General features: G+C 37.2%; 1 protein-coding gene across 1 annotated transcript; it reads right to left on the reverse strand.

The window, feature by feature from the left end:
• Window positions 1–4,559: 4,559 nt before the first annotated feature.
• Window positions 4,560–12,990, reverse strand: LOC139134052 (TATA box-binding protein-like 1). The gene is made up of 6 exons (XM_070700918.1): window positions 12,369–12,990; window positions 10,808–10,890; window positions 10,017–10,080; window positions 8,707–8,810; window positions 8,083–8,177; window positions 4,560–5,902 (listed from the first exon to the last, which is right to left on the reverse strand). Exons 1-6 carry the CDS (start codon window positions 12,618–12,620, stop codon window positions 5,790–5,792), a joined length of 711 nt encoding a protein of 236 aa, XP_070557019.1. The 5' UTR covers window positions 12,621–12,990; the 3' UTR covers window positions 4,560–5,789.
• Window positions 12,991–13,143: the final 153 nt, after the last annotated feature.

Below are 13,143 nucleotides of genomic sequence, written 5' to 3' on the forward strand. Positions count from 1 at the left end.
CTTATTGTGGCTAGTGACTTTGTCTTCCACACATGCTTATACCTCAGTTTTAATTTCAAAGTAGGATCACGTCTCAGTAGAAGATGAAATACTCCCATAAAAAGTACCTCAAAATAGATAAGGTGATCATCCAGGCAAGGTTGCTTTCTAAAGTTTTCTCTCCATACTTCAGAAAAGGGCAATTTCAATCTGGATGCAATGCTGCATTTTGGGAAGATCAACTGTAAACAATCAGTTGTCTACATGATTTTAGAATAAACTGTCAAAAGATCGAATTTACCTGACATCACACAATGATACCAACGTTTCAAGGATAGTATTCAAGTTTGTAAGCAAAATATAGAAATTGCTGTTCTTATTTGCACCCTATCTCATAAAGACTCAAATCCAAGGTACCAGGCTAATTTTTCTAAAGGAGTTAATATCATTAAAAATTAATTCTTTTATTCAGAAATGTGTTCATGGCCTTGTATCCCGTATGTGATATGCTCACATTCTGTATTTAAAGGGACAAAGTCGGCCAATTTTTCATGAATTTTGTTTGATACGAGATATTATTTATATTGTTTGACCTGTAGAAAGATGCTAAATGAATGGGTGACCATGCCTATATTCGACCCAGGTTTAGACATGATACATGAAACCATTGCGAAAACGAATTAATGGTCATGACCATTAACTCATTTTTGCGATGGTTTCATCAGTCTAAAACTGGGGTCGAATATATGCATGGTCTGCCCCATTCATTTAGTATCTTCCAACATGTCAAACAATATAAGTAGTATCTTGCATCAAACAAAATTTACGAAAAATGGCCGACTTTGTCCCTTTAAGGGCATGTCAGTTTAAAATTAGCAATTGACGCAATCTCACAGGACAACGAAAAGACAACCTGTCTGTGTCACATCCATATCATTTGTGTCAATTAGCCCTGGGGAAGTTACTTCCATTACTTGCCAATATATATATGTTGCTACCTTTTATGGTTGGGTTTTGTGGGACTTTGGGGCAATAAATTTCAGTGTACAACCAGGATCTAAAGTTCAGTATGATTGCATCCACCAAAATTTAGGCCAAACATTGCAATATTCTAGAAGAAACTATTGCTTTTTATAAAAACATTTTCGTTTTGTAAAAAATCATTTTCTTTGTGTAAAAACCCATTTTCTCTGTGTAAAAAGCTATTTTCTTTGTGTAAAATCCATTTTCTTTTGGAGGAACCGTGATTGAAATTGACCTGGCCAGAGTTAGATTAAAAGTCAGCCTAGATCGATAAATCCAAAAAGTCCATTAATGCATTAAAAAATGAATCAATTTAAACTTGCCTGATGACAAGGGTCAAAGGTTATAGAGGTTTAAAAAGGTGTCCCAAAATAATGGGTTTTAGGTGTAAAATGGGGTAGTCGGTAAAATAGTTGTAGTTGGTAAATAAAGTGGTTTGATTGTATTGATAAACAGAAACAATAATGGCTGTGTCTGAGGGGGCAGTTGGGTGAAAAGGTTATAGCCAGATCAAGTGAACGTGTCATATTACCGGATTTTCCAGTTTTAATATTAGCTATATTAGTTCATGATACAATATTTCAGTCTGATGTCTATATCTACTGTTATCAGAGCCACCTCTCTCTGTGTTTGTGTGTAACATAATACCATAGCTTTTCCGGTTTCTATTTCAGTATTTTATTGAAGGCATATCGGCTGAACTGTACTTTTCATGCAATGACTCCCAAGTGGCCACAATGTTGCAATCTTAGTTGCCTTTTTGTCAATAATTACACTTTACATGCAAAACTTGATTGTTTCAAACTGAATGTTCGCCAAAAATTATTTTTCTTTCTCAAGCTCACACATTCAGTTGTATACTTAAGCAATACAGCACACCCAGCGACGGTATACAATGAGATTTTGACCATTTTACGACATTTATGCACGAGCATAAAATGAAGTGGTCTACCGTTGCTGGATGTGATTTCATGCTGTTATATTATCATCATCAGTATATTGAAATTCTGGCATGGAAAGTCAAAATAAGGATTTTTGCACTTGCCGAAAGCTCACATTCGTGCAACCGTGGTATATTGCGAACATGCCACAGTTCGTTTCACGTCTTGACCAATAAGATTGCTGCATTTGCACCATCCGTATGCTGGTATGATATAATTATAGATGTGGATAATATTGCTCTACATTATGAGTCAAAATAATTCTTAGAGAAGGCTGCTCTATGTGTAATGTTACAATTCCACAACCCTATGTCGACCCATTTTGTAAAAAACATCTTATCTACATTGAAAAATCAGAAAAGATTTTGTCTTTAGGAACTCACTTTCATTAAAAGTGTTAAAAGATTTTTATGGAGAAATAGACGGAAACATTGCTCAAGGTAATCAGCAAATTGCAATAATTATTCCATATTTCCTTTGCTTCAAATAAAGACTCCCTACACCAAAGACAAGACATTTATCCTGCAGCATCCTGAGCATAAACTAATAACATCATCTGCAAGGTACCACAGTACATAGATCATAAAACGTGACAAAAGATTAACTTGGATTTCAAACTAGCAGTGTAAGCCATCTTATGTCCATACTTTTATTTATGAATTAGATTACATTTCTCACTGATGAAAATGAAAATCTATTTCATTAAAAAAAAAAAGCATGTGGTAGTTAACACTATCTATTCATCCTTCTCCCTCACTTTCTAAACCTATTTAGTCTGATAATAAATGATCATTATTTTTGCTTTAAGCAAATGTCACATTTTCATGGACAACGGACAGCAACAGTGTCAGATCAAAATGAGATCTTTTTTATCAATTATTATACATGTTTAGAAGTCATATAAAGGCTTGACATGAATCACATGTATTCAAAATGAAAATCATCTGGAAGTTAGCATTCCAATGTGTGATTAACTTTCATTAGCAACATTTCCAAGTTTATTGTAGTTACAATTCACCAGAAAATAGGAAACATTTCCTGTATTAAACCACTGTGATCAAAAATTGTCATTTGATAGTTTTAAATTTCAGGTTAACTCTTACTGGTAGTTTCTCTGAAGGGTAGATATATTATTAAGTACTAGTGAGGAAACCAGGAAATCTAGTTGTGACTTCGAGAGAGGCTTGATATTTACCTCATCATGGGAATTTCTCCTAAATGCTGCCCACACCTACCCATTTCATGACAATGGTTTTGCTCATACTCATTACATTCAAAGGTAAAGTTGGACATCTATTGGGAGAAGAGGGTGAACACATTAAAGTTTACATTTGCCATATGTAAGGAAATGTTACTTTTTTTTAATGGCAAACTATGTCATTCAAATGATCTTTGGTAGAACAGGCAGTCGTAACTTTGTATCAAATGTCTTGTACAATTCAGTAATGCTGGTCATGATGTTTGCATATCACTTCGTGACATCAACACTATTAGTATCCATGTACTTTGTACACAATACAGAGAAGAAACAAAAAGATGTATGTTACAGAAACAATGACAATCACAGCTGCCCCCCCCCCCCCATATAAAAACAAATATACAATAAGGCAATAACCCCTACAAGTAGTAAGTTCACCTGCCTTGCCTAGCTTTTCTATTTTTATACATTAAGTTATTAAAGAGCCTTCCTGATTTCAAACTCCTAATCCTACATGAGCTTTGGTATATCCCAACATTTGTTAATAGTAAAATTGGACTTGTACATTTAGAAATTGGGGTGAAACAGCTTGAGATATTCAACATTTCTTTCTATAATGCCTTAATATTCAAACCATCATTGTATCCTTGCAGTAGTTCTAAACTTGCATCAACCCCCCCCCCCTCCCCCCCAAACACATTTCAAAACATAACAGACTTGCATCAAAACCCCCCAAAACACATTTCAAAACATAACAGACTTGCATTTCTGACAAACATGTCCAGATAGTTTGATCCAGGCAGTGGAAAAGCAGCACAGGGTTTTACATTGAAGAAATCACTCATATGACGATCTTCTTCATCACAACAAATGTTTATGTGACTCTACGACTTGATGAGAAATAGCAAACCAGACATCCTACAATTACATCATACTTTTTTTTTCCATTTCACATTTTTTGTAAAATTATCAAAGAAACCGTGACATTGCATGTGTACTTTCATACAGATAGATTTCACTGGAGGTGTAGAAATATTGGTGTATAAAAGTCGGTCGAAGCATGTGTATGTAAGTGTAACATTCACAAACATCAATGGCTTTGTGACTGGAACAGGGCATCAAGATCATTGAAACAAAAAGTTATCTCAACTCAGTTTTAGTGCTAAACTGATGTGTACCTTGCCATGGTGCAAATCAAATCAAAATGTATGACAAAGTTAATCAAGGCTGCAATCCCTGAGGTGTTTGCTGTAATCATTGATATATTCACACTGCTAAGAGTGATGTAGTAGTTGTAACAATACTCACACTGCTAAGAGTGATGTAGCAGTTGTAACTAGTAGTTGTAACAAACTCAAATGGCTGTGTGTGTACTGATGCAACTCAAAGAGTAGGAAGAAATTAAAGCAAAGTACACATAATGGAAGAAATGGTATTTTTTAATAATGCCTTTGGTTTTTGATATTTGGGTTGAGGTCTGTGGAGATGCTTGCCATGTACAGAGGTAGCTGTATTAGCAGTGATGCTAACTGAAACATTGACTTCAAACTAAAGTCCAGACATCTAAGGAGTCCATGGTTACATGTGGATGCAGCCATCGATTCTGCAAGATAACTTTTGAATACGCAGCCATCTTAAAAAGTGCTGGCTGTCTATAAATCCTGTCTGAGATAACATTCAAGCATCTTGGTGTCTCGTTCTTGACTAATGTCATTTTTTTGACAACTTTCTTCAAAATGTTTGCAGTGCAAACAACATGGCAGTCATGTGAACACACTTAACGATGAAAAAATTGACATCTGAAATGTAGTGCTTTGTAGAAATTGTAGATATGGATCAAGTTCTGCTGTGTCAACATCAACTCTGACATTATAAGTGTTGTTATCTACCACTAGTTGTAGATTATCAACGGAGGATTCTGACTAAAACTTTGCTATCAGTCCTCCCTAATTCTGTAAAGTAATTATACTAATTCAAGACAAAACAGTGTGAAAGAGTTAATGATTACATCAAGAAAACCTTCAAAGATAGTGAAAAAAGGGCAGTTTGAAATGAAAGATGATAAGTTTTATTATAATTGTACCAAAACAAAGTTATACCTATGCTTCAGAATTCATACAATAATACACTACTTCTGGAATGTGCTTGAAAATCTTTAGCATCCACTTTTGTGCATTTCCATTCTCTTGAAAGTCTGTTTATGAAAAAAGAAACTGGCCAAGATATCAAGTAAACTGGCCAAGATGTCAAGTAAACTGGCCAAGATGTCAAGTAAACCGGCCAAGATGTGAAGTAAACTAACAATGTGTGACATAACGCCTTATGAATGGTAAAGCCTCACACTATCAAGTTTTCAAAACATCAAGACTTGGTTCACTTCATCAAAAATATTGACAAGGATGTTGACATTGAAAGTTCTTCTTAAACTTTGCCATACCCCTGTAACCACCAAAACACCTCCATGTACAGTGTAAGGTCCAATTCTTAAGTACTATCTCTAGAACAGCAGATACATACTATTTTCACTCATCATGACAACCCCTCATCCAACATAGTAGCCCACCCCTCACCGCAAGTAGTGGTCTGTCCTGGCTATTGTCTACTGCTTGAAAAACTACAGAAAAGCACATTACAGGGTAAGTTTGGGTTCAATCCCTGTCCTTGTAGTCTCTTGCTTCAACTTTAGGTTTGGGCATCTTGTGTTCATGTACTAATGGGTAGATGTGTTGCACTGCTAGCTGGATATTCTCCACTGATGGCGCTGTTCAAATGATAGAGATGAAAATCTAAACTGTAAATGTACATCAAATGATATTTCCACCATATACAATACAAAAGTATCACAAAAAATCAAACCAACACGGTACTGTATAAATTTGTCTTCATTCAATAATATTTTGTTAGCTTTCTCTCTCTTTCTCTAAATTTTCTCTATGACAAGAAACATGTTCTGATTTTCAGCACTGATGATTAAACAATTGATGAAACTGACAAAGCACATTTAATGTACATACATTATAACTTGCATGATCATCGTCCCTCAGCTAGCAAATCTCACTTCAACTCTGAATCCTGACAGTCCCTCAGCTAGCAAATTTCACTTCAAGTCTGAATCCTGACAGTCCCTCAGCTAGCAAATCTCACTTCAACTCTGAATCCAGACAGTCCCTCAGCTAGCAAATTTCACTTCAACTCTGAATCCTGACAGTCCCTCAGCTAGCAAATTTCACTTCAACTCTGAATCCTGACAGTCCCTCAGCTACCAAGTTTCACTTCAACTCTGAATCCTGACAGTCCCTCAGCTAGCAAATTTCACTTTTACTCTGAATCCTGACAGTCCCTCAGCTAGCAAATCTCACTTCAACTCTGAATCCTGACAGTCCCTCAGCTAGCAAATTTCACTTCAACTCTGAATCCTGACAGTCCCTCAGCTAGCAAATTTCACTTCAACTCTGAATCCTGACAGTCCCTCAGCTACCAAGTTTCACTTCAACTCTGAATCCTGACAGTCCCTCAGCTAGCAAATCTCACTTCAAGTCTGGATTCTGACAGTCCCTCAGCTAGCAAATCATACTTCAACTCTGAATCCTGACAGTCCAGCAGCTAGCAAATTTCACTTCAACTCTGAATCCTGACAGTCCCTCAGCTAGCAAATTTCACTTCAACTCTGAATCCTGACAGTCCCTCAGCTAGCAAATTTCACTTCAACTCTGAATCCTGACAGTCCCTCAGCTAGCAAATTTCACTTTTACTCTGAATCCAGACAGTCCCTCAGCTAACAAATCTCACTTCAACTCTGAATCCTGACAGTCCCTCAGCTACCAAGTTTCACTTCAACTCTGAATCCTGACAGTCCCTCAGCTACCAAGTTTCACTTCAACTCTGAATCCAGACAGTCCCTCAGCTAGCAAATCTCACTTCAACTCTGAATCCTGACAGTCCCTCAGCTAGCAAATTTCACTTTTACTCTGAATCCAGACAGTCCCTCAGCTAGCAAATTTCACTTCAACTCTGAATCCTGACAGTCCCTCAGCTAGCAAATTTCACTTTTACTCTGAATCCAGACAGTCCCTCAGCTAGCAAATTTCACTTCAACTCTGAATCCTGACAGTCCCTCAGCTAGCAAATTTCACTTCAACTCTGAATCCTGACAGTCCCTCAGCTACCAAGTTCCACTTCAACTCTGAATCCTGACAGTCCCTCAGCTAGCAAATTTCACTTCAACTCTGAATCCTGACAGTCCCTCAGCTAGCAAATCTCACTTCAACTCTGAATCCTGACAGTCCCTCAGCTAGCAAATTTCACTTCAACTCTGAATCCTGACAGTCCCTCAGCTAGCAAATTTCACTTTTACTCTGAATCCAGACAGTCCCTCAGCTAACAAATCTCACTTCAACTCTGAATCCTGACAGTCCCTCAGCTGGCAAATTTCACTTAAACTCTGAATCCTGACAGTCCCTCAGCTAGCAAATTTCACTTTTACTCTGAATCCAGACAGTCCCTCAGCTAGCAAATTTCACTTCAACTCTGAATCCAGACAGTCCCTCAGCTACCAAGTTTCACTTCAACTCTGAATCCTGACAGTCCCTCAGCTAGCAAATTTCACTTCAACTCTGAATCCTGACAGTCCCTCAGCTAGCAAATTTCACTTCAACTCTGAATCCTGACAGTCCCTCAGCTAGCAAATTTCACTTTTACTCTGAATCCAGACAGTCCCTCAGCTAGCAAATTTCACTTCAACTCTGAATCCTGACAGTCCCTCAGCTACCAAGTTTCACTTCAACTCTGAATCCTGACAGTCCCTCAGCTAGCAAATCTCACTTCAAGTCTGGATTCTGACAGTCCCTCAGCTAGCAAATTTCACTTCAAGTCTGAATCCTGACAGTCCTACAGTTAGCAAATTTCACTTCAACTCTGAATCCTGACGCAAACTATTCTTACCTGTAATAGTTATACTACCAGTTGAAAATATTTTGAGTGTGGCCTTGGGTGACCTGATTTTGTACGTCACTGCAGGGTGAAGCTCAGGTTCATAGCTAAGGTACAAAGAGAGAAGGAAAGATATCTTAACATGTCTGAAAAGCAGAATCACCAGGAACATTCAACTTGAATCAAACTACCAGCATAGTTCATTAACCCTTGGAGTGCCAAAGTCAATTTTTGTTACCCTTATAAAAATATACCTTTGTCAATTTTTGTCAGATTTTTGCCAAAATTTTGATGAAAAACTGTAGTCAGTGAAATGTGATGTCCTTTTTGTTCAAAATTATCAAAAAATTACAGGAAAATTCATAAAAATGGTAAAATGTTGCACTAAAATTTTGGTGGGAAAAATTACGGCTCTCAAAGGGTTAAAGGTAAACTAAGTGGTAATTTTACACAGTCAGAAATATGCAGTACAATTCATTTTTGGTAGAAATATGCTTTTTGTTTCATTTTAACCCTTTCACCACTGTGGTTTGGCCCAATCCCATTGTTATCAATGGTGGTAGTGGACCTGTTTACAGGGAATTGGGGGTGAACAGGTTAAAAATGCTTTCTGTGAAGACTTGCAAAATATCTGACCTTGCTTGGTGAGGATGTTGCTTTGAGAAGAGTCCTATCCTGATTCCAAATGGCATGGAGCACGTACCAAGGACATTGACAACGCGGAAGTTAGCAAACCTTACCTGAAATGAAAAACAAAGTACACACGTGTTAATACTGATTTGATCATGCATGGTGAAACGTAGATTGAATGAATCGTTGTTGATGACATAGTCCCTGTAGTATCAACTGTTTTTTGACACTGTTGATCCCTGTATCAGGGTATGGATTGTAATTCAGCAATCATTGTTAAATGGAGTTGTCCTACAGTATTTATGCAATGGCTCAATATGTGAGAAATTTCACATGAGAGACGACTGCAATATTTCTTTCTACAATGGATTGGATTGGTTTAAAGTTTTATTTTGATGTTTGTTTTTCAGTTGAAGGTCAATATCAGTCAATAACAATGTTTATTTAACGCTACATGTACCATTGAAATCTACCGATGTAACATTATACTGCCTTACTTAGTTTTACATGTGTATTGATCATGGCACCCCATTTCCTATAATGGGACAGGAGGCTCAATAGGGCCCACACAGTGGCCCCCTGTTTTGACAGCCTAGATTGAACACTGCACAAGATGTGGTGGTCCCAACCACAAGTAAAGTTTTCTTTATAATTTAATAGGACAGCCCTGTGCATACTAAATTTACCTGTGGATGGTGACCATCATTGATGTAGTTAAATACACATTATTTCAACTTGTCAATATTGACTGATATCTTTTTTCAACATCAAGTCAGTCAGATTTGAGAAAGCACATTTATTGATACAGACAGCAGATTACATGACAAGTTAAATGTTGGCATCATCCTAATCCTCAGCGTCAGGGGTCAGGCGAAAAGATCCTGAGTATGGTACACTACAGCATCAAGTTCACTGGTGTCAAATCTGACTGTTACCGACTGTGTCAAACGGAATAATTACCAAACTATACACTTCAAGCAATCATAAGAAATGTACTGGCTTGGGGTGATAAAACCCAGACACAGACGTAACAAATATAGAATAATAATATTTTTCTGGAATTGTAAAAGTGTGCATGACAGCAGTCCACAATTTTCTTTGAATGTGTGTGTCATTTTAAAGGAATATTTTGAAGTGTGAAATCAACCTATTAATATTACTATGTCGGTGACCTAGGAAAGATAGTCAGTTCCATTTGATTATGAATTTTAATGAGTATGAATATCAATGAGCCCTTGCCCAACACTCAAAGAAGTCTGGTGACATTGCTGCCCTCAGTGGCTGACAAGGACACATTTCAAAAGCATCTTACTTACCCTAAATCCTAAGTTTTGTAATGATCTGGCGATACGTTTGGCAGCTCTTTTTGCATCTTCTTCGCTACCAAACCAAATAAACAATAAAATAAAGAGGTTACTATAGAATTCCATGGTCCTTATCAAGCATTCAAAGATTTATCACATTGAAATTTATTAAGCTATGCATTCTGTTGTCACGATATGAAATCTTGTATCTTGGTTAAATCATGAAGCAGACAAAAGTCATTAAGCTTAACTATTCTATTAGAAGAATGTGCCACAGGGGTAGATATTCGGACTCTCACACTTTTACAATATTTTATTGGCTTACTACTTGTTGCAGATGTTGACACAGTATGTACACTGGGTCAGCACATGGTTTTATTATCATTTCTATTTTATTTCCTGTCAATATCAAGCAACATGGTAATATAGGTATGTAATATTATCACATCATCCCTTGCATCTAAGTACCATCCTTTCAACGGCCTGATATCACCATAAACATGTCTTGATGGCAATTTCTCCATTCACCAAATTATGTGTGATGTAGTATACTGGTTAAAGGTATACTGTCACCTGTTCCAATTTTGCCACAATTACCATGGAAAGAGAAAATTTAACCAATCATAGATTTAAGCGGGTGGCCACTTTTAAAAAACAGCGCCCTCATATGGGCATTTTGAATACCAAGGAACGTCCCTTTGACCATATACGGGCATATTTAGATTGCAGGTGACTGTACCGGTATACCTTTAACCAATATCAAGATAACTTCTTGGCTGCAGGGGATAATGTTTGGTACATACCTGGTACATCCTGCACATGTAATTTTCCCTGATGACCAGATTGTAGCTGTACAATAGGGATTGCGAATTCTCATCATAACTTTCTGTGGAGAGGATTGGGCAGAAATGAAGAAATCACTTGTTACATTGAAATAACACAAGAAGTCACATTTTAGCATGGCTTACAGTCCATGAAAATCCACGTGTTTGAAAAAAAATCGACTCATGAAAGAGATACGTGAGGTACATACGTAACCAACGTAATCATAAGATTGAAAAGAATTTAAACCAAATGAGACACAGCAAAATACACATTTTCATGAACATTGCAAAATTATTTACCAATTGTAGAACAGTTTGTGAAGTTTGCTACAAAATTTCCATCTGTGATGCCATGAGCCAGTTCAAATTACAGTATCAACGAGGTCATACGGTTTTCTGCCTGTCACAGCACAGCGGAGAATGGTCTGCTTGATACCCGTGGTCAGTTGTGACTACCATTTTGCAAAGTTGGTAGTCTCTGCTGAGAAATTGTTAGTCAGTTGACACCAGACTACCGCTAATTTCGAGCCATGAAACCATTTAGATTTCGGTGCTTATGATTTTAGAGTTTGAGTTGCAGATTGACCACCAGACTGAAGAAATTTTTATGCAATATGAGGGTTACTAATAGCATGATTAGAACACAAGAGATATTATCAAACAGATCATGACAAGCTAGCAAGTAACATGAGAAAGCAAGTGAACTTGGAGGTGTGACTGCTACAAAATACCTAAAGTTTTCAAAATTTCTGTTCTTGGAAACATTACTTGATACATGTCCAAGTAGATATATTGCAAAGTTAACATGTCTAAGAGAGGAATAAAATAAATACTAGTAGTCAGACCAGAATTTAAGTGGACTGCTCTTTCAATGTAACGGCATATTTACACGATTTCAAGATTTTGAAGTTACAGCTCAGCACAACCCTTGTTTCAGAAATCACAATTTATCTATCCACCCTTTGCACTGATTTGCTATGAGCAGAATACTGAAACAGAACATAGCTCTGGAAGTGTAATCTGTAGCTTGGCTTCTTTTCAGGCAAGTATGACACATACTCTCCATACATTCTCTGAAAATTGATGTTTGTTTCTCAGTTGAAGGTAAATATCAGTCAATAACAATGTTTATTTAACGCTACCATTGAAATCTACCGATGTAACATTATACTGCCTTACTTAAGTCACTTGGGAGTTTCTACTCGGAGTGAAACTGTTATGATTCCTCAAGTCAGAGTGTAACTGGACAAAAACGAAGAAGGCAATGAATGCGTGTTCTACCAAACAAACAAAACCATTCAAATTACCGTTGTCAGGATCTTGTTCATATAACAATAATTTCACCAATGAAAGTGATGAAGTCAGAAAGTGGAGAAAGCCACCGTTATCAAACTAAAGATTTTAGTACAAAAAGGCAACAAATCTCGTAAACTTTGACTATACCGACTTAATATAAAGACGGCATAACCAGTGAAAGCATTGAGATTATTTCGGCATTATGAATTTTAATCAGAGTAAATACAGAATTTCCAACACCTACCCCGGAGTCTCTCCTGTATTCCACGTTCACACCTTCCATTCCAATTCGTTTTAAATTCAGGTGACATCTCGTACTAAAAGTACAAACGACATTGTTTATAAAAACGTCCACGCTATCGTTATTATCATCTCTGTCTACTTCATTTGCATTCGGCTGGGTCACATTTTCCGGTACCACAATATCAGGAACAGTCTCAACACTCGCAGAGTTCCCTTTGTTTTCAGTCCCAAGAATCACGTCAGCGGATGCCATTACGGCCTCGATATCGTAGTACTCACAAAAATACGGGAGAAAACTTATGTTGCTATGGAGACAATATGATAAGAGTTTTCTCCTCCTGCTCTCCCGACTTCCAAAAAAAGAGGAAAGTTGCTGAGAAGTGTCCGAGCGTGGTGTTGTTATCCCTCCCTTCTTGGCGGATTTCTCGGGCAAATAAATTCCTGTGCCGAAGTGGTATTTCCACTGGTCAGTGGGTGCTGTCAGTTGGTAACTTTGCACCAAAACAATTAAGTCGTTTGCAGAGAAGGAGACAAAACAATCAGACAGTTTTTCCGGTCGTTTCTAAACGTCAGTCTCATGTACATCGACACATGTGTAGCCAGCCCTCTACGGCGACCTAGCTAACTTGCAGCAAAGTGCGCACGCGCTAGTCTTGATGCTGTAAGGTTTTATAGAACGACGTATATGATTGGCTTGCTGTTTATTTAATGATGAGAATTGAATTATAAATTCTGTAATGAATACAATTTTTGTCTCGTCTTTACACTTTAATATT

The sequence above is a fragment of the Ptychodera flava genome, chromosome 5 (assembly GCF_041260155.1).
Source record: "Ptychodera flava strain L36383 chromosome 5, AS_Pfla_20210202, whole genome shotgun sequence".
Lineage (NCBI taxonomy): Eukaryota > Metazoa > Hemichordata > Enteropneusta > Ptychoderidae > Ptychodera > Ptychodera flava.